General features: G+C 43.4%; 1 protein-coding gene and 1 long non-coding RNA gene across 8 annotated transcripts in view; both read left to right on the forward strand.

The window, feature by feature from the left end:
• LOC119387696 (kinesin-like protein KIF27) overlaps positions 1 to 27,149 on the forward strand; it is a 124,227-nt gene that overhangs the window by 73,037 nt on the left and 24,041 nt on the right. The window contains exons 1-8 of one of the 7 annotated variants that reach the window (XM_037655176.2): positions 16,427 to 16,505; positions 17,046 to 17,135; positions 17,579 to 17,697; positions 20,341 to 20,454; positions 20,901 to 20,985; positions 21,161 to 21,228; positions 25,176 to 25,232; positions 26,099 to 26,235. The exons of 2 other annotated variants lie outside the window; for them this stretch is intronic. In XM_037655176.2, coding sequence (XP_037511104.1) covers positions 16,469 to 16,505; positions 17,046 to 17,135; positions 17,579 to 17,697; positions 20,341 to 20,454; positions 20,901 to 20,985; positions 21,161 to 21,228; positions 25,176 to 25,232; positions 26,099 to 26,235 — 707 coding nt within the window. In that variant the 5' untranslated portion in view covers positions 16,427 to 16,468. Of the gene's footprint in view, positions 1 to 16,426; positions 16,506 to 17,045; positions 17,136 to 17,578; positions 17,698 to 20,340; positions 20,455 to 20,900; positions 20,986 to 21,160; positions 21,229 to 25,175; positions 25,233 to 26,098; positions 26,236 to 27,149 lie in introns of those variants that run through there. 4 more of the 7 variants (XM_049413612.1, XM_049413615.1, XM_037655175.2 and 1 more) reach the window with 4 other exon arrangements.
• LOC125757706 (uncharacterized) lies at positions 8,430 to 9,970 on the forward strand. Its single transcript, XR_007415454.1, has 2 exons — positions 8,430 to 9,349; positions 9,453 to 9,970. It is a non-coding gene; the product is annotated as an uncharacterized LOC125757706 (long non-coding RNA).

Genomic DNA, 27,149 nt, shown 5'->3' on the forward strand with positions numbered 1-27,149 from the left:
ACAGAGTCAGGACTGTTACAAGTGGATAGATTTGTGGATTATTTACCATATCTGTCAACTAATGCAAATAGTACCACAGCAGCTGATAATGCTCACTCCATTTTTCATTATACAACTTCCCGTGAGTGCTCTTGGTTTTTATATTGCGCCCTGTATCACAACTGCGATCTAAGAAATTTATTGCTCCTATTTGATTCCTCTCTTGCCTCACTAGTGAAACGGGAAATTGTTTCTTCGTGCCTCATGTCGTCTCGGACCAAGTCTCGTGTACACATAGGGTCAGTCACAGCTTCAGCCTTGGGATTCCTGTTTCCTAGTTATTGTGGTATCGATGCTTATTGAGGAGCCCTAGGCTATGCACAATGACACCATGACAAGAAGTACATTGAGGCACAATTCAATTGCACAAGTTCGCACAAGGATCACCAGCCACAGCATCAACAAAGTACACTTAATGCCTTGCAGATGTGTAGCAAGTACCTTGTTCTTCTGCAGAATGAATAATGGCGTAGTGCGTACTTCTCTACTTCACAAAATTATGATTTATGACAAAGTGGGTACCTTGTAACTGTATTTGTAGCAGCCGCCGCAAGAGAGTTTGCAACAGGCTCTAGAAAGGCCACTCCTCCAGCTTTCAGCAGTGACTGTGCCGAGTGTTCAGCGCAGGCCTGCAGTTTTTTTGGCTTGTCCGCAGTCGGATATTATACAAGCCAACGAGGCAGTGATGGCCAACTTGATGGCTGGAGCGTCAGCATAACTGCCATCGCAATAATAAAAGCGATTGTAGGCATTTGTTTTTGTACTGATGGACTTAAATTTGTGTGGTTCTTAGGCTTTGCTAGTAATTCATTTAAATCAATTTCTGTACATCAGCTCACTGTATTGGGTTTAATTACTACTAGATATGTACATTTAATGCGACTTTATAACATTGTAAATTGTAATCCTTTGTTGGGGAATAGCATTGATTTACCACATATGCTCCTAAAAACAATGGGCAGACCACATCATCTTTCTCCATTACAATGTCAGACTGGAATGCACACATCATTTCTTCACCCAAAGCGCCTAATGACTACAGTCACTATAGCTATAGAACTGCAAAGCTAACATTTATTTTGTTCTGGTGGCATGCAAGAAAGGTGAAGATAGTGTGCAAATGTGGTGGGCATGCAAGACTTTCAACAGTCTCGCCATTTTTTAAAATCGTTTAAAACAAGAAAGCGCGGGTGAGGCACAAGATATGTGGATAAACGTACACTTTTTGGCTGAAGAATTTATTGGCAAAGGTTGTTTGTTTCCCATAGGCTGCCGTAGATACTCACGTGAGCTGTGATGGATTACTGTAAGAGTGTTACGGACATAAATTTTAAGAGCCACTTTCTGCGTCCACTGCATAAGTGGTACAGCCGTGATGGTGCTCTGGACAACTGGAGGGTGAGCAGGAGGGCTCTCTCGATTCTTCAGGCCATTAGAACTTCTCGTATGCTTCGGAACCCTTTAAAATGGCCAACAGCTAGCATGGCGGATTCGGGCAACATGGTCTTGCACTCTTTGTCAAAATGAGACAGGCTATCAGCTGATGTTCAGCTGATGGCTCACAGCACAATGTGACTGCGACTACTTACCTGCTGCCCCTTTCTGGCTGCAAAATTGGCACAATACACTGCGGAAGCCAGATCTGCCTACAATAAACCCACAAATGTCAAATCATTCTGTATGCAACATTAAGAAACTCTCCTTAATAAACAAACTGTAAAATATATTATATATGATCTTCCACTTTACAGAACATAAAATTGTTTAGAATACACAGTACAGTTGGCTCTTCCTCAGTGTTGCTGGTAAACAAAATTTGCAACACCAGGTAAGCTGAGTGGGCATATAGGCTTAATATACAGTTAAGCTAGACTTTATGAAGTCCCAATCTAATGAAAAAATTTCCACCTTCCAACATGTAACCATTGAACGCTATGTACCATAGCGTTCAATGTTCCCATCAACCCAAATTCATGAAGCTAACCTGGCTCCAAACACGATTTAATGAAGTTTTTCCTGAAACAAGTGAGTAAAAAGAGATTTCTTTCAAATTTCAATAAAGACTGGTTTTTCTTTGAGCGTGCACTGAAACGCTATTCCAGTAAAACATCTAGTCACCCAAGTCACGACCCTACTTTTATTTCGACGTGGCTGCACGCCACACCCGTGCATGAAACAGACTCTGTAGTTGGTAACGCTCTTACGTGCCAGATGGCGCTAGGGATGGCGGTGGTTTGCTGCCCCTCTAAATGATCCCGCAGGAACACTAGAGTGGTTGCTTTCGTTATTTCATTGCTTATGCGACGGATGGCACTGATCGTCTCCTCACAATTTTCTTGCTCGGCCTGCTCACACAATCGCTACTTTCGTTCTCCCCATCTTTCCATATTGGGGGCCTGTGATAAGCTTCACGCGACTTGTCTACCTGGCCTCCATTGCCTGGACATGGGCGGCTCCAATTTTCGACCGCCTTTGTTGACTTTTCTCATGCGCAGGAGTGGATTAGCAGCAAATGCAATTCCGTTGTAGCTTTTGGGTATCACTACAATATAATATTAGATTTCAAAGGACATAAAAATTCCTTTCGAGGTTTCACAAACTTCCCAATTTAACTACCGCAAAATCTGGAGCAAGTGCTCCCCCCCCCCCAACCCCGCGATAAAAGATAATCTAACAAATTTGGAGGGGGGACCCTTGCTTGGTCATGGATCAAAATTCAAGGTGGCGGCGGAAGAGCTGCACGTGCTTTCCGTGAAATGCTTTATTGAATACGCATGCATTCACTGTCGTTATTCGCCCTCGTTGGGTGAATAAAAACAGTGCAGTGAATGAAACAGTGAAAATGGCGGGAGGGGAGAGGAAGGCGCTTGCTCGGTCATTGGCACATATTTAAAATCTCCCGAAAAAAGGAGGGGGGCGCGCTTGCTCGGGATTTTACGGTAAATAATTCGAGCATGGCATCAATTTGTTAGAGTTAGAACTGTATTAAGGTTCGACCACATTTATATTTTGTAACCGAACTGTCGGAGACACCGTAAAGCGCTGCTAAGTCGGGACTTTCAAGCTGCGAAATAATGTTTGTCGGTTCACGTATGTGGTGTTGCTACCATTGGCACTGCAGCTGCATCACAATGACACAGTGCATACAAAGGTACACTAAAACTTAAAAAAGCACATATTTTTTCTTGCAGCTACTCAGCAATGAAGTGAGCCGAGCATTATACTAAATCCAGAACCAACCATTCTGAAGAAATAAATTCATAAGTCAACACTAGGCTTGTGCGAATATTCGAGCATTTCGAATATTCGAACGAATATTACAGTATTCGAATTCGCTTCGAAACGAATTTAAATTCTAGGAAATTTCGAAGTATTCGAAATGAACGAATAGACATATATAAACCGCATGTAACCTCCTGTAAAGGTGGTTTCACTGCAGTGGAGATGTGCTATATCGTGAGTACATCTTTCCAGGAGAAATCCGCACTGCCGCGAAGCCCCGCTTCAAGTTTAAATGAACATACAGTAAAACCTCGTTAATTCAAAGTCACTGGGACTGTGAAAAATCTAATTAAGCGGGTTTTCGAATTGACCAAAGATACAAAAAGTGGGATGCAAGGAACTTTCAATTACTGGAAGTAATCAGAGGTGCTCGTTTGCTGTGGCTGCTAGTTTGCGGCTACAACGGTTGTCTTCCAGCAATGCCTGGTCCGAATTTCGCCGCTAAACCGGGGAAACGGCGGGCCTCGCTGCTGCCAGCGCAAGAAAAAAAACGAGAGAAAAAAAAACAGTCTCGTGATCAACTGAAATGCGCACCTGCGGAAAAGACGTGCTTCGCTGCAACACAGTAGTGACACTCAGGCAGCATGTCACCTGCTCCTCGCAGCGTCAGCGCGTCTTGATGCGACCATTTGCCCATTCTTTCTGGTAAAATAAAGAATTTAATAATGACCAGTGTGATGGAATTCGCGATGTGTTCTGAGTGGAAATGATGATCATTGAAGTTTTCGAACTGAGTTTTCGAAGTAGGCGTTGTAGGCAAGTACTCTGCCAGCAGTGCAAGTGCGCAAATTGCCGGAACAACCGCCAATCAGTGGTTCGCATACATCGCGAATTTCGTCAGACCACCCTTTATTAATTTCTCTATTTTCCCAGAAAGAATGGGTAAATCATGACGCGCTGAAGTTGAGAGAAGCATGCGTCATGCTGCCCACGTGTCACCGCTGCGCTGCAGTGAAGCATGTCTTTTCCGCAGGCGCACATTTCAGCTGACCACGAGACCGCCTTTTGTTTAGTTTTCAGATGCGAAGCATCTTATGGCGGAGTTCAAGCCGGTGGTCTGCGGCGTGACCACCCTTACTGCGCATGCGCGAACCCTCTCCACTTCCCCTCTCCCATTTCATCCCCTCTCCACTCCCCCTCTGAAACGCGGGCTCGACATGCCGAAACGCACTTCGCATCGCTACACTGCATTGCCTTGTGGCTCCTAAGGGCCATCGTTTCTGCACATTTGCGGCTAAACCGGGATCGGGGAATTGGCACATGGCATCCAAAGTTTTCGAATTAACCGAGCTGGTACTGACCAGCGCTTCAAATTATCCACTCAAATTTACATTGCAAAATACGGGGCCGCAAAAATCCTTCTAATTATGCGGGATTTCGAAATAACAGACTGCAAATTAACGAGGTTTTACTGTATTACCCTGACATCGATTCATAATTTTTTAAGTTTAGAAGCTTGTTATACCAGGCTTATATGCTCTAAGTATACTAAATTTTAAAACGTAACATATTTTACAGGTTATCACTTGCATTCTACCGAAAGTCAAATCCTGCTATTACTCAAAGTTGCTTCCACTTCCCTTTGAACCAAAAATAATGGCACATGCATATGCCTTGTTTCAACTTTAAAAATACTGCACTGGTTAGTTGGGTCATGACAGATATGCTCATTTTTCTTTATAATATGTGATATAAACTATTCGAATTTGCTTCGAAATTCGCTTCGGACCTAAAATTTACTATTCGCACGAGCCTAGTCAACACACAAGCCCACAAGTTCCAATTCAAAGCCTGTAGCATTTACTATTCCGAAGGATGCTGGACAAATCACAGTGCCGGTATTCTTTCAAGTAGGTTTGTACGAAATTCCGACACTGGCAAATGTGAAACATGGTCCCACACTACTGTGTCTATGGCTTGATGCAGCCAAGTTAGGCATGCTGCGTGTTATTTACAAAAAAACAGAGCCTTATCTCGCATCTTGCATTCAGAGCAGCTCAGAGATTATTGAAATCTAAACATGTTTCCTGCCGAAACTTCTTTGTTCAAAGTTGAGGCTGCAGCTACTGTGCAAGTCTACAGAGCATATTTTTCATTATTCAGAGGAGAAAAAAAGAAAGAAAAATCGTAAACATTATGACAACGTTCTTACCATACTTTCGCTGCATAGCATCGACATTGTCCACCAAGGTAAAGGGCCAAAGTCTTGGCAGCAAGCAATTAACATCTTCTAGAGGTAATCTAGCATCTAGCCACTGCTAAAGCTACAATTAATTATTGGTAAAACTGGTGTCCTATATAGCAACGTTTGGCACCTGCATTATCAGCCATTATCAAATCCCATTATCAAATCCCGGAACAGTTCGGGGGGGGGGCAAGCGAGCCATACTAACTTCTAGGCTTCGATCACAATTTGCTCATACATGCTCCAGTACAACCTGTAATGTATAGTTTCAAAGCAGTCTTGTAAAGCACAGAAATTCGCAGGACAAAACGTGAAAGACTCTCTAAACATGCAAGCAATCGCTGAGACAGCAAAGGCGACCAGCTTCCTGAATTACAGGTTACCAGCACAATCCACTACGGTAAGTACTGCTCCCCAAAGCACCATTTTGCAACCTTTTGTAACTATAACACCTCTGCCTTTGTAACGAAAAAAAGAAAGAAAATATGGCATTGCGAGAGGTTCACAGCTTCGTGTGCCAATGACAGAAGTTGGTGAACGATTCTGAGTGTTGATCAAACTTGTGGTAACTTAATTAGTAATCTGGTTTCCGAACTACATACTATACAATCAGGGGCGTAGCCAGGGGGGGGGGTTACACCCCCCCCTTTAAATTTTTCAATTTTGCATGTGTGTATATACACGCACACATAAAAACGCATGCACGAACATAAAGTATGGTCGACCCTCCACCCCCCCCCCCGAAAAAAATGTCTGGCTACGCCCCCGTATACAATGTTTCCACTACGTGCCTTCACACAAAGCCCGTGTCACGCGCTGTGTGAAATTGTACACCGCATACAGAAACAGCAAACAGGCCAAGATCTTTGTAAGCTTGCGTAGTGCGCATTGCTTGTTGGACAAGGTTTGCCCTTTCACTGTATATTAAAATAGGCAACATTCGCATTCTTGTTCTGTTATCGTCAGCGGCGGAAAAAGAATCGCTGGGTGGACACCCTCATACAAAGGTGCGCAAACTGACACAGACTGAGCCTCGCCTGAAAACTGGGAGTCGCTGAGCGGCTAGTTCATATGGCAATGCAATTTGGTTCACCCACGTGTGGCCTGCAAGCTTATCTATCTTGAACAGTGCCTCCTCTAATGTTGATAAACTGTGTAACGACCACAATATGGCATCGTGTGGGCAAGAATATCAAAACATGTCAGCATGGCAGTGTAAGACCACATCATGCATGACTGGATATAGACAGAAGAAAAAAAAAAGTGCAACAGAACACTACAGCATCCAAGAAAGCACAATTCCGTTTCATTTCTGAATGTACGCAGAAAGGTGCAAGATATCAAACAACAATGGGAACTTAATAACGGTGCGCTCCTGTTGAGATGGTCATGCCAGTAGTTTGCTGAATTGCAGGGATGAATGTGGCCAATATGAAACATGACAAAAAAAGTATAAAACAATGAAGAGAGGGATGCACTTCCAGCATTAGTGCACATTCGCCACAATAATCCCTACGAATTAATGTTTGTAGCTCTGGGTAGCTGCACTGTTATCATTAGTAGGGACCAGTCTGGGATATAGTCTTTTAGGGGCGAAGCTCCTTAAGGCGGCACCCGTTCGTCCCTCGTAGTAGTGCGTAACCAGTCGTAACGCTAGTACCAGATCTTGACCTCCAAGGTAATGCCGGTGGGAGATTTTTCCTGTGCGTTGTTGAACAATAAAAAATTTGCAGCGTGCGCGTTAACTAAAAGCCGAATTCTTCTGTCTCTCATTCCCCATTAGCAGCCATTGGCATGTTCCAGTAGGAAACGTTAGTAGAAGTAGAAGTGTAAGTGTTAGCTAAAAGCCGACTTCTTCTGTCTCTCATTCCCATTAGCAGCCATTGTTTACCTCCAAGGTAGTGCCTGGTGAAATTTCTCCTGTGCGTGATTAAACAATAAAAATTTTGTTCAAAACGCCGTTGATTGATGAAATAAACCAACGAAAGACGCCAGATGTTTTCTAAAAGCAAAACGAAAGAACGCCAGATGTTTCTAAAGCAAAACGAAAAGACGCCAGCTGCTTAACGAAAGACGCCAGAAGTTTTCTAAAGCAATGGTTTTCTAAACAATGAAAATTCACAGCGTACATGTAAAATTAAAGTGAGCTGCAAGTCGTCATAACTCTCATCGAACCTTTAGTATAAACGCGCCCGATCTCACGTCGGTGATGATGTACTGGGCAGAATTCACGGAAGATTCACGGTTTACCGATGAACCTCCGCAGCTTCGCCCACTCATCATCATTCACTCCGTGGATATGCTGTGATTTTTTTTTAACGTATGCTTACAGATGGTTCCTCCAGATCACAGCCTGCAAGCATGTGCACTATCTGGGGAATTCCGTCGCCTGCACTGCCAAGGTTCTTGGTCGGGAACAACTTCCGCGGCTTGCAGGTGAACTTTCACATCTTGCACTCCATACTTCTTATTGCACTCAGTGTGTCAATCAAGAAACTTCTTACTATAACATGTGAGCCCTGCTCCAGCTGCTGCTGGTGTGGCTGAAGAGGATGTGGCCCTGGATCTTCCCCGTGCCCCAACTCGCAAGTTTCGCTGATGTTTTTGATTAACTGTAAATGGTGTTACATGCTCACAGGTGATGCTCATGCGTGCAGGCATATGTTTGTGAAAAGATGACATCTGTGGGCATAAAGACAAAAAGCTGCACAAAAAGAAATTTGGCAAACGGTTGCAGGAGCTAGTTGTTTGCATAACTGTCAGATGGAATAAACAGATGTCCTGCCTTGCAGTTATGGTGAAATGTAGCAAAAAAAGTTGCATTGGAAGAATGTTCAACATCTTGAAATGTTTCCCTATTTTGTCAATTGCTTCAAAAGTAAAACTGAAAATGTGCTATTGCTAAATATACTGTTCAAAAAGCAAGCTCATTATATAACTTCTTAACATAGCCATCATACACAAATGCACATGTTTGCACCTGTGTTACACCTGCTTGCTGTATGTTTTGCATACTGCAGCAGCTAGGGTTTTGGAAGAAGATTGTGTCAGTCATCGCGTAAAGCCGGGCAAACGATTGTGTAGCCCTGAAAAGGGCTGTTTGGTTGCTTCTCGTGCAGAGGTGGTTAGAGGTGTGAGATGCGTTTGATGAGACGAGCGAAAATGAATTCCGGCACCGCTTCGGTCTGTCCAAACGAAGTGCATTGGCTGTGCGGTGAACTAAGCACCATTCATGGATGCTGTTGGGTCAGTGGATTTTCAACAGAGAGGAAATTGTTGCACACACTGAAACTCTTTACGAACAGAAGCTTCCAGCCAAAAGTCGGTAGCAGGAAATTCATAGATGATAATGGCAACACATTTCTTGGTTTCCAGCTCATGCCGCAGCTGCGAGATGTGGGCAACTGGCAGGCAGAGGCGCTGGAGTTACTAGCCGCAAACACCAGGCGGCAGGGCCAGGCATCATTGGAAAGCTGCCGACTGCCAGGTTCAACTTCTCGGTGACGTGGCCCATGAGCTGCAAGGCGTTGGTACCCTCGCCCGGGCCCTCATTGCAGCGGAAGCCACCTGCACAGTGATTTGTAAAGACTAGTTGTACATATATGTAGATTTATTTTTGTTCACATAACGAGCTGTGATACACTGGTTTGCCTCATTGGTGCCCTGCCATTTTTTTTCACTTAATTTTATTTTTCTGCATATCATAAGCACTGATGTGCTGTTTCATTGTACATAGCACAGTGTAGCTCAATGGTAAATCGTGTCCTGCGATGTCATTGTCCCTTTAATATCATCATGCGAGGTGGTGCATTCAGCAGTTTTGTAGCACATGTGCATAGCACAGTGTCAGTTCATTTATAAATCATGTTTTGCCATGTCATTTTTTAAAATCTCATTATACAGAGTAATGCATTTAGCAATTTTGTAGTATATGCACATAGTGCAGCTGTAGTGTATCTTTATGTTTATAGTGTATACGTGTAGAATATTGTGGCACACTGTACGTTTTCTATCGATTTTTACACATCCTAGAAAAAAAGAAAAGCGTTTGTGGATGGTCTAGGTTGCACAACAAGTTTGAAATATTGCAAGACCAAAAAATAGTTGACGAACACGTGTTCTGTTGCTTAGAAGTGTTTAGACAACAGGATTGGGTACAAACAGAAGTGAATAATAGAGCAAGACATATCAGCAACCAACAACTTGCATTTTTTAGAGAGTTCGAATAATACAGGTTCGACTGTGCCTTGTCTTCATGTACTACAATGACTTTTGTGCTGCGAGACGCGTGTGTTGATGCAGAGGAGCAGCAGGCACTTTCTAACAACTCCATTTGTATATTATAAAAGGAAGCTACTTTTATATTCTTTTCCTTGGCATTTAATTTAAGGGATATTTATTTATTTTGCTTTTTATGTGCATTGCTTGCGATACTTGTAATAAAATTTCACTTCTGACACCACCCATGTTGTTCACTTCATTTACAAGCACGATCCTTGTTGCGTTAAAGCTAGAGCATGTTGCTGTCCTGATTCAAACAGCCTGTTCAGGTCACTACTTTGGCTGTGAATGGCACCATGTGCCATTCACAGTTGAGCTCTCACTTGTGCGTGTGAAGCACCATGTTTTACAACCTGGTCGAAATATTTCATCAGCATGGCATTGTGTGACAAGGGGGCATAGGTCGGCAAACTCACTCATGAGTCGACTCACTCAGATTCAGATCGAGCTGTGAGTCCAGGTGAGTTTGAGTCCAGTTGAAAAAATTTCAGTGAGCCTGAGTCCGAGTGAATCCGCTTGAGGAAAATTTTGGTGAGTCTGAGTTCGAATGAGCCCCAAGGGCAAAATATATTTCATGATGTGAGTCAGGATGAGCTCCACATTTTTTGCCGACCTATTGCAAGGGGGTTATTCTTTGATAGGAGAACCCTGTTCCATTGATATGTGTAGCAAACATTTGAAGTGTAGTAAAAACGGAGCCGAAAGAACGAAGTTTAGACAAATCTGTGTACTGCCCATCATTCCCATGCTGGCTGAAGCACCATGCGTTGCAGCTCCCATAGACACTAGCGCCAGAGTTCCCTCTAGTAAGTATTGTAGGAAACTCTATGGATGTCAGAGCACCGGGGCGCAAGCCAATGGGATCCCGGACTAGGGACTCCACCCATTCAGCAATAAGTATAATAAAGTTTTTCATCCATCCATCCCTCCTCCGCGTTTGTAGCAGACGACATGCTCGCTAAGACGCGGCATGACGTCACGAAAAAAGAAAACATCAAACAAAAAAAAAATGGCCACGCTTCTTAGAGTGGCGTAAATTCTCCGGCTTCAGCCAATCGCGTGTGCTCATCAGAACGAACGCGAACGAACGGTGCAGAACAGAGATCTCCGATCGCCCCTTAATCTCTGAGGCCATATAATCAGTCAACATAATTAAAAAACAATAATTGCACTATAATAAACAAACAAAAAAGCAATAAATATAAATTACTTATTAGCTAAGTTACGGTTATTAACACACATTTATTAGGCTAAGTTATAGACGTAAAATGCTTTTCTTTCCTCAGAGCTGCTGTGACGTCACATACAGCCCGTTTCAAACCGCCTCTAAAAGCGGCGAACGACGTCTCGACGTCGCCGCTTGTCGTTCGTATGTCCTACCCATCGAAAGCCTGTTTTCCTATGTGCGTGTGCTTTTATTGACTCTACCGCCGGGGACTGAAGTGCCACAATGTCAAATATTAAGGTGGCTGTGCGGGTCAGGCCGCCCATTGAAAGGTGAGTTGGAGTTTACGTTATTTGGTTTTGACCACGGTGTAGGGTTTGGCTGATTGTTTACTGCTTGCTGTACGAGCCGTCGTTGCGTCTATCACTTCCTTTGTGCCGCTCGAAAATCGTACGCCGTGCTATCTAAACATTAACCACTGGAGCTGCATCGACTTCACAGCATAACTGTCAACCACCGCTCCGGCGCAGGTGGGTTGCAAGCGAACCTGACCATGTCAGTGCGGTAGCCGCAGCCGCAGATAAAAGTTGGGAACTACGGCTGTGCTCATTGACGGAGGCACAGGAAATGAGTCCCTGTGTTCGAAGTTTGGAAGTTACCTATGGCTTATTCCAACAGCATACTAAATGTGTGGAAACTGGGGCTGCTGAGGTACGCGTACCCTCCACCGTAACTGCTGCTGACGTCTCCGAGCCACAGAATAGCCGTAATTCGAAAAAATTCAGTGATGTGCTCTGGAAGCTAGACTCAGCTGCTTGGATGAGACCACAAGGTCCAGGAACCTTAGCGTACGCATTCTTGCTCGCATAAGGCTACAAGAGCTCTATTGCGATTCTGAAAGGCAACTGGACCCCAAAATAGCTTGTGGACTGTTAGCATGTGTTGTGAGCTCGCATTGACCTCGTCTTTGTTATTTTTCTCATCTTCTTTCATTTATGCATTCCCTATATTCTAGTATAGAGTAGCCAACCTGGCATATCTTATAACCACTTTACCTTTCTCTCTTTGGTTCGCTTTCTAGTAAACATGCATTTCCACAGGATTTTGTTTTATTCTAGCATAAGTTCTCGTTGTGCCATTTAATACAATTTAGCTAAATTATTTATCTTTACACAATGGCTTCACAAAAATAGACTTGCCGCTCTCTTCACCACCTGCTGCAAGGTGCACAGCATGTTTTAACTTCAGGTGTGAAACTATACAAATTTCTAAATATCGGTTTATAGGAGTGCACAGCCACACAAAACATGGTGTATTAGGAAACAGTAAAAGTATCCCACCGGCATTGCCGATTGCATTCTGAACATCCCTTCTCATTAATGCAATAGTGCCTTCACTAAAGCAGGCGTACTGTCGGCCGCAAAAGTTTGCGGGATGTGCAGCGCGTGGCGGAGCGACGGAAAACTGCATTACTGCGTCACCTACCGTGATGCGGCGGGTGTTGAGGCTATCGGCCGCAGCCCCCGTGATTAGATCCGGCAAAGGCACGCTGTCTAAACTCGCCGTCGTTAATCACTGAAGCCGATAGCCTCAACACCCGCCGCATCACGGTAGGTGACGCAGCAATGCAGTTTTCCGTCGCTACGCTACGCGCTGCAGATCCCGCAAACTTTTGCGGCCGACAGTACATCATACACATGTAATGTGTGTTGGGGGGGCTAGTTGGTATGACTGCGCAGGGGGGAGGGGTGGGGGGTAGGGCACAAGTAGAAGAAGCAGACAGAACGGGTGCAGACTAGCAACTGGATTTATTGAAAACATCAAACTTCCACATCTGACAGTGCACATGTGCACAAGCACTCGCGACAATATCACACAACATCTTAGAGGCACTTTATTTATTTATTAGCCCAAAATTGCATTTTTGGGCTAGATAAAGAGCCTTTAAGATGGTGTGTGATATTGTCGTGAGTGCTTGTGCGCATGTGCACTGTCAAATGTGGAAGTTTGATGTTTTCAATAAATCCAGTTAGTCTGCACCCGCCTTTCTTCTTCTACTTGTGCCCCGTCCCTTGCGCAGTTTTATTTTACTTTCAACATAGTACACATGCAGCAATACTCCACACACTGAAATGAAATGAAGCCGCATTGAGTATGGAGGCGGTCCATTTAGTGTGCAACTCTGTGTTTATGGTGTTATCCTTGCCATCATTGCACAGAACTGGCTGAAATGGGCCACATGCATATGCTTGCCCACCATCACTGAGATTTATTTAGACATAAGTGTACATATATATAAAAAAATAGCCTGCAAAGTCTTAAAACTTCTTTGCTACACAGCATTACATGTCTGCTTTCAGAAAATTGAGCCTCTGCTCAAACAGCGGTATTTGTTTCCTCTCTAAGAGGAAAAAAAGGGGGAGCTGGCAATAAAATGCTTGGAAACAATGTGACAAAGCCTGGTTCAATGCAGAATTTGACAACGCTGGAGAAATATGGGGAAAGAATGAAAAAAAGATAGCTGTGTCAACAGCAAGTGCTGTGCTCGCACATATAGATGAGGCAACCTCAAGTTTCTGTGCATGATACTAGCACTGAATGCTCCCTTAGCTGGTAGATGTGAAGATTGCCAACCCAGCTGTTGAGAGCGACCGGGTACCTATTTGTGGCGGAGCACATGATACTGGTAACGGCCAAACATGTTGTCGTCATCCCACAAGCTCGGTATGCACACCATTCTTATCACTGGCACAACAGCCTTGAAAACATGAAACTGGATATTCAAGAAATTCGTGAATGAAACTGTGAGTGGGCTGTACACAGAACCGGAGTGCGACATTCTTTTGCATGCTATTCTTTGATCCTTTTCATGTGGAAGACTGAGTGACCTTTACTTGCACAGTTATTAAGCTTAAAGGTACCTTGAAACGGTTTTGATGATTGTGTACTAACCCACTGAGCCAGTATCGTGAGTCCTTTATATCATTAATAGAATGACTGAAGTGCTCCACATAAAGTATGTAGCTTGTTATAAGTGTCGTATCATGATTTATTATGAGGCACCGATGACCTGCACCATCGAGGTAAAGCCGGCCGAACATCATTGCTGATCGCGTGCACCGTAACAGACACAACAGCATTTCTTCTCCCTTTCCTTCATTACAATATGCACGTTTCTTTCTATGTGCAGAGAAAGCTTGGGCATTATTCTTCACCACATAAGGCTTTAGACATTTGCATTGCTACAGATTTCAGTGCACTGCCACCCTGACTTTTCAGCCGCCCCTGCATTTGGGACTCAGCTTGGTTTCGTGATGTCACTCATGCAACTGGTCTAATTCGCTTCTAAGCTTTCGTACTGGGGTAGAAAACACGAGTGGTGGAGTTTGTGACAGAGATTAACCAGACAAACGTGGAGTTTGGCCTTTGTGATATACCGTACGCTGCCACACTATTTCGGAATGCAGACTTGTTCTCAACTGCTCAGTGATCAAGTTAAGTAGAAAAAGCATGGCTTGAAAGGAGGCTAACCTATCATTTCCATACACAATACAACACTTAAGTAATGCTACAAATGATTTACTATAGTTGGAACCAAACTGCTTACATAATTGCAAGAAACCATTTAAGGCACCTTTAGTAGACTTCGTACATAGAGGCGCATTGATTCAGCACTTTCGGGAAGAAGCGTGCTGAAGCTCCAGCTGATGAGAAAAGTTGTGTATGGGTGCACATTGCACAATATTTATAAGCATTGTAATTGTGATAGCATGTTTTGAAATCTCACAAATTTTGCTGCTGCTTTCCAGGAATTGTACCTGTGCAAGTCCATGAGGCAGCTGCATGACTGAACTGTTGTAGCAGTTGACAAATTGATGATTTTGCTCTTACTGTTATTGCTAAAAGTATAGTTTATCATACACCATTGGAAGAGCTTGCAGTAATAATTGTATGCAGCCGCCAGAACCTAACAAGTTTGGCCAGTGTTGCACTCAACACAAGAAGGCGAAAGCCTTGCTGCACTCATGCAAGACATGAGCCACATTGAGCAGTGCATATGTTTGGCATTAAACTGGGCCCCTTGAACTGGTTATGCAAAACTCCTTTTCTTGTTGTGCGTGTATTTACGTCTTCTGCTCGTCGTGCCAGTAGTTTCTTCGCTTCTTCCTACTGCTGTTCGGGATCCCCTTGTCTTCAGCATTGTGCATTTACGCAGAAGCATCAGCATTCAACATGTGCTTCTTCCACAGTGATGTACTTGTGCAATCGTCCCCATACATATGGTACACGTGCTGTATCACGGCACGTGCACCACATGAAATGAGAGAGTGCATGCAGCTGCAGTGCAAACATACCACCAACAGATTGTCACGTGCAACTGCATAACTAGTTTCCGTCACTTTGGTGCTTACAGCAAGGCACACCAGCACCGCCTGGCTGTTGCCTTGTTTGTGGAAAAAATGAAATGCATACTGAGTTTCGCAGGTAGTATCGCATGGTGCTCTTGGTTAAAGGGACACTAAAGAGCAAAACGATTTTTCTTGTATAGGTAAACTACTTTTTTACGATACCAAAAACGCCACACTTGCTGCAAGAAGACTCTTAGTGAGAGAGAAAACGTGCAAAAAGAAAATGTGGGTGGTGACGCCACCTTGAAGTTTCTGCACCAATCGCCGTGACGTCGCATATTTTTACGGGGCCTACGTAGTTCCTAATTGGTAAAAATGAAGTACGTTGTCCTCTGAGGGGGCCATAGACTTAACATACCAAGTTTGACGAAATTTCGTTGGGCCAATGGTATCAAAATGCAATAAGTACACCTTGTAATCCGTGATGTCACACGCAGAGATTTCGGCGTGAAATTTAAAAATGAAAACTTGAACTTCATTTTCTCCTATATTAAGAAACCTATGATGGCTAGATCAACGACATTAGAGTTCTCAGAGTACAATTTATCAGTGTAAACTGATTCATTGTTTCTCTTTAGTGTCCCTTTAAGGGAACAAATAATAGATACAACATAGCAAGAAATTAAGCCTGAAAAATGGACACAGAATTTTATACAGATGTATTCTTGCAAAAATAGTCACCGTGCAAAAAATAATGCAACAAAAAAGAAATGCAGGGGAGCTATGTTGTTTAAGCTCGGACTATATAAAGAAAACAAATTCGCTCTATTTTTCTTCTCTAATAGCAGAAAACTTGAAACTTTGAACAGCCAGTCCTACATGAACCATATGATAACTGTGTCGAGCAAAAAAGAGGCATGCGTAGCAAACGAATTTAATCTCCGAGGTCTAGACAACTGTGTATGATCTAATCGGGCAGATGGAATGTGCCGCAACACGGTAGTAAAAGAGAGGAAGGGTATGCATTGAATAAAACTGCAGGGCCATTAGTCTTACGTCTGACATTTTCTTCAATCTCTTACTTTGCTTACCGATGAATTTTTCCTCTTCTAGGGAGATAAAAATGGCGAAAATCCCATCTGGAAGACGCGCGACAACACCATTTATATGGAGTCTGGAAAAATCAACACATTTCACACATTTGGTTTGTTTGCTTTGTTTTTTGCAGCTTTGGTGCTGGAACTTGTGCAGTCCTGTATCTTTTATTTGTTTAGTCACATTACATTGACAAGTTCTGCTAAGTTGCATTTGTTGCTGCATATACTTGTCTTGAGTGAAAACAAGACGTAAGTTCAGAAGATCGAAGCTTAACGTGATAAAAAAAAAATCTGTAAACAGGGGATGTCACTGGAGCCAGTGTTTCGACAAAAGGACTTGTCTTTATCTGTGTAGAAGTTATCCTGCTTGTATCGGAGGGCAATAATAGTATGCTTGACTTGTTCAAAAGTTTATTCAAGGATTCTGCAAGTTAACCAAAGTGACTAATCTGTGAGTCGTAGTGAGGCCCTTTTTGGGCGAGTATGTTTGCTTTTAATCCATTCATCCCTCAAAGTCTGTCTGAATGAAATATAAATGAGCATTTAGAAATTTTGGCATGTATGCATTAGTGTTCGGACTTGGAGAACAAATTTTGTCATAGCTCGAGTTAAATTGCCGCTTTTTTCATTTTCCCCCCAATCAACAGATCACGTTTTTGACTCCAACAGCACGAACCTTGAAGTATACCAGAAATATTGTCACCCAATTGTGGAGTCCGTCATGCTCGGCTTCAACGGTAAGATTCACAAGGCATAGCGTGAACCAGAAGGGCTTTTCCAGTGTGTCTGTTGATTCTCCCATAGGCAACACTCTTTGAAGAGAAGCCATGGAAGGAGTGGGGGTTGGAAACAGGTGGCATCAATGCCATGGCATCCATGTCTGTGACAAGCAGTTTTTTGTGTGTGTGTGATTGTGTGTGCTAAGCCTCAATTTGTGCTATTCAGCTACAGAAACTGCGTTTTTAACTGACCGCCTTACCTTACGCAGCTTGTAAAACCGAATTTGTGTGTGAAGTGTGACTAGCAGATTAATCTTGTATATCCCCCAAATGTCACGTCTTTGGGACGTTCAGAAATTGTAGATGTACAGGCTTGCAGGTGTGCTTGTGCGTCAGTATGCACGTGTGAGCCAATTACGCCCACTGATTGCTTTGTTGATGCATTTGGTGCTTTTTTGCAGGGACCATCTTTGCCTTTGGTCAAACAGCCTCTGGAAAAACTCACACCATGTCGGGGAGCAGCAGCCAGCCTGGCCTTATCCCCTTGACCATTGATGCTATCTTTGATATCATCCAAAACGTGAGACACACAAGATGAGCTGTTGTTGCCTGGCCGTCCGATTGGTGGTGCATCTTGAGGTTACAGCAAAAACTTAGACCATGTAAAAGGCCTAGTTTCAGATAGCGTAGATATCAAGGAGCCTCCATGCAAAATTTTACATGAGAAATACGAGCAGGATTGTCGTGAAAAGCTCGCAGTAGTAGTGGCCACCATTACCATTCACCTGTCATGACGAGAGCATGACCTAGAATGCAAGATTCCTGTGCATGACCTCAAAGATAAGGGGGCACCGAAACATCTTGGAGGCGATGTGCTTGTACCTACATCATAACCATACTAGGTACACACATTGTGTAACGAGGTACTCTTTGAAGGCTGCTAATTAGATGTCATTATATTACATCATTACCAGCCCTTTGGCTTTGCAAAGGTTACGTTCAGTGGGTATATGCTACTCACTGATAAGTTTAGCCAAAGCGAAATTTCATTATGCTTGGCTCTTAAAGGGGAAACAAAACTATTAAGTTGAAGGTAAACATTAGACAGAAGTCTATCTGGTTGGGTAAGTAAACTGAGATAACTATTATTTATTCTCCAACTAAAGTTGCGAAAACACGTAAGAACCCGACGTTTCGGAACCAGCTTGGTTCCTTCCTCGGGGGGGGGGGGGGACTGCGGCGGCTTGGCAGCGGCCTCTTTAAGGCACTCTCGCGGCGGTTAACGATCCCACGCGTTACCGCGGAGCGTAGCCCATGCGCATACACCGGGGGGGAGAGTTCCGAGGGAACGGTTGATATTTTGAGTGGTCCTCTGTATGTGCCACGACTCCAGTAGTAACCTCTTCCTCCACTTGGTTTCACTTTCCAGGATGGCCGTTCCGTTGAAGTCTATTTAGTGGTCAAACGTCTCGGCGTGCTCGGCGGTGGTGCTGCGTTCTTTGTTGAGTTTACGGACGTCGTTGACGTGTTGCCTAATTCGTTCGGGGAAGTTTTTGGTCTCGCCGATGTATGACGAGGGGCAATCGGCGCACGGTATTTTGTAAACGACGCCGGGCGCCCTGTCCTTTGTTGGTCGGTCTTTTGGGCGGGGAAGGAAGCGGCCCAGCGTGCATGAAGGCACGTGCGCGATGTGCACACCTTCTTTTCTAAAAATCCGGGCCAACGCCTCGCTGGCACCCTGGACGTATGGGACAGACACGCATTTTGGAGAGCTGTTCGTCAATGTTGGCTGGGAGTCGCGTAACCTCTTTTGCTCTGTGCGGCGGGCGACGGATCGAATGAAATTTCTCGGATAACCGTTTTTTCTAAGGTCCGCAATTATGCAGGCCTCTTCTTTCCGGCGTTCCGTGTCAGTGGAACACATCTTTTTGGCTCTCTGAAGTAATGTGGACACAACGGAGGCCTTGTGGGTGGAGCGATGGGACGAATCGTATTAAAGGTATCTGCCGGTGTGCGTCGGCTTCCTGTAAACAGAGAACTCCAAGTCACTGCCCCTTCTTGCCACCTAGACGTCGAGAAAGGGGAGGGTGCGGTCGCGTTCACACTCGACCGTGAACTGTATGGCTGGGTGAACGGAATTTAGGTGCTGCCTGAAGTTTTCAATTTCAGATGTATTCACGACACAAAAGCCATCGTCCACCAAAACTTCCCCGAACGAATTAGGCAACACGTCAACGACGTCCGTAAACTCGACAAAGAACGCAGCGCCGTCGCCGAGACGTTTTACCACAATATAGATTTCAACGGAACGGCCATCCTGGAAAGTGAAACCAAGTGGAGGAGGAGGTTACTACTGGAGTCGTGGCACATACAGAGGACCACTCAAAATATCAACCGTTCCCTCGGAACTCTCCCCCCCGGTGTATGCGTATGGGCTACGCTCCGCGGTAATGCGTGGGATCGTTAACTGCCGCGAGAGTGCCTTAAAGAGGCCGCTGCCAAGCCGCTGCAGTCCCCCCTGAGGAAGGAACCAAGCTGGTTCCGAAACGTCGGGTTCTTACATGTTTTCGTAACTTTGGTTGGAGAATAAATAAGTTATCTCAAAACTATTAAGTGTAAACAAAACTAAACGGACTGCTTGCGTGTTTAAAATGTCTCATATAATAAACTGAGCAACAGACTTTTGTTTTCTAAATAACTGTTAATACATCTTCTGTACGGTATTTTCTTTCTGTTTAGCTAGTTAATATTTCTGGCAATGAATCTTAGTATGTCTGCTCTCTCTTCTCTATTATTCTTGTTATCCTTTGTTAATCCACTGGTGCACACGCTTCTATTGAATGCCTAATATAACCGTCATTGTATCTATGTAAACCTTTTGTTAGATATAATGAACTTGTGTGTGTACCATTTTTACCAAGCAACGACCTAAGTGTCATTGAGAGATGGGGAGGGGGCTGTTGTATGATTTGAGTGTAACTTGATTAGTGGTACCGGATTATTGAATAAATGTGCTTAGTGTGTAACCAATGTCTGGCATTGTTTTGTATATCATTTGTGACATTGTCCGGAGATTTAGCAAGCAGACATCCTGTATCCAGTTCATCTGTAAGGGCTATACATTGCCAAGGTTCTGAGAGAGTATAGGGTCTCGCAAGAACTAATGCAATGGCACTGTTGTTAAAACTGTATGGCAACCAGAATGTGGATTTTCTTTTTACAGATGCCGGAGCGAGAATACATGGTGCGGATATCCTACATTGAAATCTACAACGAAAATGTCCTAGATCTTCTAGACAAGGACTACGGCAAACACCTGCAGATTAGAGACAATGTTGTGAGTGCACACTGTTCAAGATACAACTAACATTAGAGAATGTCTCGCTATTTATGGGATACTCTGTTAACTGGCAATATTTATCACGGCTACAATGCTGGTAGCATCTTCTTGCAATGTAACTTAATCTGGGAGCGTGTAAAACTGATAACAGCAGTGACTTATCACATTCTACTTAGCTGCTGGTGCATAGTATCTATTGCAAGAGCATGTCCTTTTATGCTTTTCCTCGACATGACCGCTGAAAATGAAAATGCATCAAATGCATTGTATTTGTACAAAGGATCGCTATATATGTTGCTATCACCATTAGTAATGTTGTTAATGGCTCTGGTAACCTGTCTACAGTAAAACTTTCGCCAACAAGCTCAAATTCAGTGGCCCCACCATGTGTGCAACCTTATTCAAACTTGTTTTAAAGTTTAATGCTTTCTCCATTCACTTAGGATGGACAACCTGTCATATCGGACTTGACGGAAGTAACAGTTGGGTCCAAGGAAGAAATCATGTCTCTGATGAAGAGTGGTGAACGTAAGTCTCTCTCTTCATGCATCTCATATGCCCAGTACACATGAGGCTCTGATAGCATTGAGGATAACATATATTCTAATGCTAATGTTTACATTGCATGTGTGTGAGCTTTCTTCTAATTTGCACAAAAAGTGCGAAGCTTTCAGCTCAAATCCTCCCATTTAAACTTTTGCAGGTTGCCGCCACGTGGCCAGCACCGAAGCAAATCAGCGAAGTTCCCGGTCCCATGCAATATTCAGAATGGTGAGTTTGTAGCCTGATAATATAATCAGTGTGCAGACTTTAAAGTTCTAATGACTAAGCATATTGTGCTTACATGTTATTTTCCAGTGTAATTGCAGTGGGTGTTGTCACCATAAGATCTTGCTATTATAGGCCATGGTTGTGGTAGCTCCTTTATAATTATCGCGAGTTCACCACATATGCTAGTTGCTTTCTTTACCACTGTGAAAGAAGTTAAATTAGTATTTGTGGCAAACAATTTCTTACCATTGTAAATGCACTCATTCTTATGTCTTTAATGTTTTACCATCTTGTTTAAAAGCTTGCATATATGTATGTTGTGAACACATGCCATTGTACTTAAACTTGTTGTTTGTTGTTTTGGCAGTACAGTTCTACAGAATACTGCAAGTTGGATGAATGGTCAGGAAAGAGAGAATTCACGTCCACCAGTTTGTATCACAAAGCTACAAGGAAATTCATACTGATTGCTCAGAAATCAAAGCTCCCTTGTACAAATAATTTCTAACCCTACCTCCACCCTTTGGGATTTTTCAGAACCGATTTGCCATAATTCATTGTCGATGTTCTTCGAGTTGTCTACTAATTCACCCTAGTGCTTCCAATTGCTGGCCTCCTGGTTAGCTGAATTGGTAGAGCGACCGCCCCAGAAAAATTTTCACCAGCTAGGAAGCAATTGTCTTTGAGAATCCGCATGGATTTCTTTGTAGCTTTTTGCTACAACAGGTGGATGCCAATTTTCTCTTTCTTAGATGTCTTGTGTGGCAGGAATAATTGTTCAGGAAGTTGTTAAAAATTCTGATGTTAAATTCAACAGAGACGAAGTGTGAATGAAACAAATAATTATATTACTAGAAGTTCTGACTGAAAAAGAACAAAAGATCTAAAAAATGCAGGCCAACCATATTAATACTGTCACATAGTTGTGACGGTGAAGCACGCAGGTCATAACAGCAGTGATTGCACTCTTTACTGAATGAACCTACGCCCAGCGAAATGAAATGCACAGAGTACAATCTTAATGGAAACACAGTTGTTGACTGTATCCGATATGCAGTGAAATGCATTGGCTTTCATATACATGTAATTGTCCGTTCCAGCATTATCGTTGGTGCTTGTACAAGTTAACACTTTCGTGACCACGGAAAAATCTGTTGTTTTTGGCTAGTCCAGGAAATATTTTTTTCCTGCCACAGAATATACTTGATGCTAAAGTGTAGGGTATCAAACGATAGAGGAAGAATTGGACTTTCCAACAGTGTTAATTTCAAACAACGTATTTATTTCGAACATAAAAAAATTATCAAAGAAAAATGCATTAAAAAGAAAGAAAGATTCATAAAAACATCAATGCTACTCTGCAAAGGTTAAACATTTAAAAAAATCGAAATATATGTTTGAACGCAAAGCCCTCGTAGAATAATAGTGGAAATATAAGCTCTGCAAGTACAAAGATTATTTACATAAATACAAGAATATAGGCACTAGTGCCTATCATGCCACCATGCGATGCAGGTTCTCGACGCGGTGAAACAAAGGCTGGCTGCGCATGTTTTGGGGAAAAAAAATTTTTTCTGTTCAACTTTCCTAGCATAGTTTGCAATTTTCCTGTGTATTTGTTGAAATGAACAGTGTAGCCTGCTCCAAATCTGCAAAAATCCATAATTGTCCCCTCATTTGACCTCTTTCCCTCTCATATACTGCCGAATACCACACCGACCTTCACATTTCACCATTTTCTCATCCACTGAAAGGTTCCGACGGGGTTAAAAGATAGCGTAGAAAAATCGTTCATGTGTTGCAATGGAGAAGACACGTGGTGAAGATTTTCGTGGGATGCGACGGTCGTCTTCTTCAGATCAGAGACACTCAAGAAGCCTTGAACCTTTTCCGTGGCATCACTGACGGTGGACGAAGGCCTCGAAATATGTGTCGTCGACACCAACACCAATGCAAGCGCGGGACTTGAACGATTACCATGGAGTGAGACGAACTTCCTCATCTTCTCTTCAGTAACCTCCCTCCATGAATCCGTCCCTCTCACTCATAGGTCGGCAAACTCACTCATGAGTCGACTCACCTCACTCAGTCTGAGTCTGAGTGAGTCCGGGTGAGCAAAGCTTTTGTGAGTCTGAGTCCGAGTGAGTTCGGTTGGGAAACATTTTGGTGAGTCTGAGTCCGAGTGAGCCCTAAGAGCAAAATATATTGCATGAGTGAGTCTGAGTGAGCTCCACATTTTTTGCCGACCTATGGTCCTATCTACTCAACTTTAGCATTACTATCAGCCCTATGTAAGCTCACGTTTATACTCCCGTATACTCCCGCATACTTCAACGCGCTACCGTTCATACGTCAGTTCAGTATTTATTGATCAGAGGCGTGAGTTGAGGAGGCAGCGGGGCAGGAGGTGCCTTGACCTCCCCTCGCAAACTTTTTCACTGGAAGTTAGTGATAAAACTATCTCGTGTGAGTCATGACTTTCAATAAAAACGTCTTTATTGAACTGCAAACTCAGATAACTCGTATTTGAATTTACGAGATCAAAAGGTGCTAAGTAGCGCACCGATTATGCGAGATATTGGCATTAAAGAGCATTGACATTATGGTAGAAAAAGGATATTTAAATGCTAACGGACTCGCGAGTCGACTCACTCAGACTCGGATCGAGTCGTGAGTCTGAGTCTGAGTGAGTTCGAGTGAATAAAATTTTGGTGAGTCTGAGTCCGAGTGAGTCCGGATGAGAAAACGTTTGCTAAGTCTGAGTCCGAGTGAGCCCTGAGGCTAAGATAAGCTTCGTGAGTGAGTCTGAGTGAGCTCCACATTTTTTGCCGACCTATGGAGGTATGTTGGCTTTTCGAAAGTATGCATCCACGCATACTTATCTGTGTGGTTGCATATCTGACGACTTCTGCGGTAAAACACAACACGAAGACGCCGCCGCGCAGCACACCGGAGCGTTGGGTCAAAGTCCGCGCCGTCTTCGCGAAGAGAATTGCGCTCTTTCTGCAGCCGGCGCCAAATGATCCCGCCCGAATGAAGTTAACACCTTGCAGATAACAGCTGTTATTTTAAGAACGCACCGGATACGTTTACATCGACGCGCGGCAGCGATAAAACGACCCGAGGAGAAGACAAAACTTAACGGTGGATAGCTGCTGATGTTCCGGGGAGGTTTGACGCACTTTCGCTGTCCGTACTTAAGCCTGGCGAATCGAAGTCGTCTTCCGTGTCTGTGGTGCTACCATCATCCAGAGATTCCCACTCATATTGATCGGAATCCGTCGAAATTCGCCGTTTCTGTGGAGCACCCGCGAGCGGCGTCGACGCGAAGTCTGAAACGAGCGCTTACCCACCCAACTGTGAACGAGCTTTAAAAATCTCCCCACGGTGGAAAAAACAAACTCTCAAACAAAACTGATAAAAAACATGTTATTTTATGCTTTCTATTGCGTTAGCTGTCCAGAACCGCTCAGAGAGTGCCAAAACTTGATCTTGAAGTCATCAATAGCATACTATTGATGGGAATAGGTGCGGTCACGAAAGTGTTAAAGAATGAACTCGGCCACGCGTGTGCAATCTGCGTAGAACACGCAGAAACGTTGGAGAAGGTTTTCATACAATCGGGCATGGCCTGCACTGAGCGATATCGCGTGTAAGAGTTTAACTGTGAATCGCAGTCTCCATGAAAAGAATTACATATCTCTATACATTTCCTAGGGGACTGCAGGAATGTAAAACATGATCCAGAAGTGTGTAACATCTGGTAACAATTGCCTGAAGCGAGTTGTAAATGCGAGTGAAAAAATAATGAATGGGAATGTATCATCGTGGTTTTAGAGTGTGTGTGTGTGTGTGCGCGTGCGCGCGTCTTTCTCCTGGTTTCCAGCTTCTTTCCAAGTTCACCTGTGTTAGATGATTTGACTCAGTTTTCTCCTGTTTGCATGCAGGTGATTGAAAGCAGTCTCAGGGATGGAACAGATGGTGCTGTCGCGGTCGGCCAATTGGTGAGTGATCTTCGTCTGTTCTCTGAGAAAAAAGAGAAAGCAAATACTACAGCTCTGCCAATGTGGCACAGCTTTTTTTCTTTCCTGAGCAAAAAATGAAAAGCTTTATTGTCTAATAATAATGGCTCAACTTCCTAATGCTTAAAAATATGAACAGGATAGAAGATTAAACGGGAAGTAAAAACATAGATGAGAATGCACAGAGATGGTTCATAAAAAAAAAGTAATTTCACTTATCTGCAAGGTCACCTAAATGGTAGGTACAAAAGAAGGGGAATTTTAAGGGCTCCTTTTTCTTTGTTAGACACAACTTTAATGAAAACCAACAGACAATCAAGCCAAGGAAAGTACAGGGAACATTATTTGGAGTAAAGTATGATATAAATGTGAAGAAATTAAAGTGGACGAATAGACAACTTGTCACCGGCAGGTACCGAACCTGCAACCTTCGAATATTGCATCCGATTCTCTGCCAATTGAGCTACAATGGCAGTCATCTTCCCATCCACTTTATTGGGTATATCTGTGCATTTAAACTTGGGAGTGTTAGTCAGCGCAGCTTGTAGCCATCTTCTATTTTCTATTTTCACTGAAAACCACATATTTATGGGTGACTGTAATAGCCCCTTTAATACAGTGCCTATACACGTCACAAAATGTATTGAGCAAACTTTATGGAAAGTTTGTATGCCTTATATAAAAACCTTATAGAATTCTGGCCCTCCTCTCTTCACCGTCATGTCCACGGACATTGTACGAATTTTAAGGTTTGGCAGTTGGCATGTGTGCCGAAATAGCCATTGACGTTGCTTGGGTGGCCCAAGCAACGGTGGTACACTCTAAAATCCGTTTGACGCTTTGTGCAGAACCTGGTAGACCTGGCGGGGTCTGAACGTTCGGAACAGTGCGGGGACTCTGGAGAGCGTTTTCGAGAGAGCTCCCGCATCAACGTCTCTCTCTCGTTTCTCACGCAAGTAATTTCCAAACTCAGCCGAGGAGAAAGGTAATGTCGTACATTGTACTATTCCATAATTTACTTCTGACTTTGGTCTTCCATGTGCAGTCATGTCGCACAATACAGAATTGGATTGTGGGAAATCTATCTTCAGTAGGGGGGGTGGCAGCAAAAAGCTTTTTCAATACTTTAAGATCATAAAATTGCGGGTGAATGTTGGAGGTTGGTGCTGTGAGAGACATTTTTGTGAGAAAAATGTGTTCTCATTTGCTACATTTTTCAGTCAACAGGATAACGTTGGATTTACTGCAGTCCATGTGCTTGCATCAAACTCGCTGGCTATATTTTGATGGGTGGACAATCTCTTGCCGTTAAGCTGACTGCCAAAAAAGTTGTTGTTTGCCCATGGTGGCATGTATTAGTTGTAGGGCAGTGAAAAGCACATGCACCTCTAATAAAGATACGGTCCTGCGCTGCAGCCAGATTTGGAGGGAGCCACGAGGATGAAAATTGCAGCTTGCACACTGCTTTTTTGAAACATAAAGAAATTGTGGATTCATCTGGTAAATTAGTCTTTTGATGTAATAGCCTTTTGTTAATAGTTTCCTTAATGTCATAGATTACTTGACATTCGTTTTTGCTCACTGCAGAAAATGAGTGTCAAGTTATGTTGCACATCAGAATCGCATGACTCGGAAGGTGCAACAGCCCTTTTATGATAGCTGCCTTTTGTTTCAATGTGACTGTGTAGCTTGTTTTGTTGCCTCGTTCACATTGCCATGAAACTGGTGAAACAGTGACACTGTTGAGATGGAAGAGTAAAAATATTTTTGTGAATGAGCACCATGTGGCACATATATTGCTTGGTGAGCTGACTTCACTGATTGTCTTTTCGGCTGTATAAACAGCAATAATTGGGAATTATTCTATTTTAACAAAAAAATAAAGAACCCTTTGCAGAG

The sequence above is a fragment of the Rhipicephalus sanguineus genome, chromosome 3, assembly GCF_013339695.2.
Source record: "Rhipicephalus sanguineus isolate Rsan-2018 chromosome 3, BIME_Rsan_1.4, whole genome shotgun sequence".
NCBI lineage: Eukaryota > Metazoa > Arthropoda > Arachnida > Ixodida > Ixodidae > Rhipicephalus > Rhipicephalus sanguineus.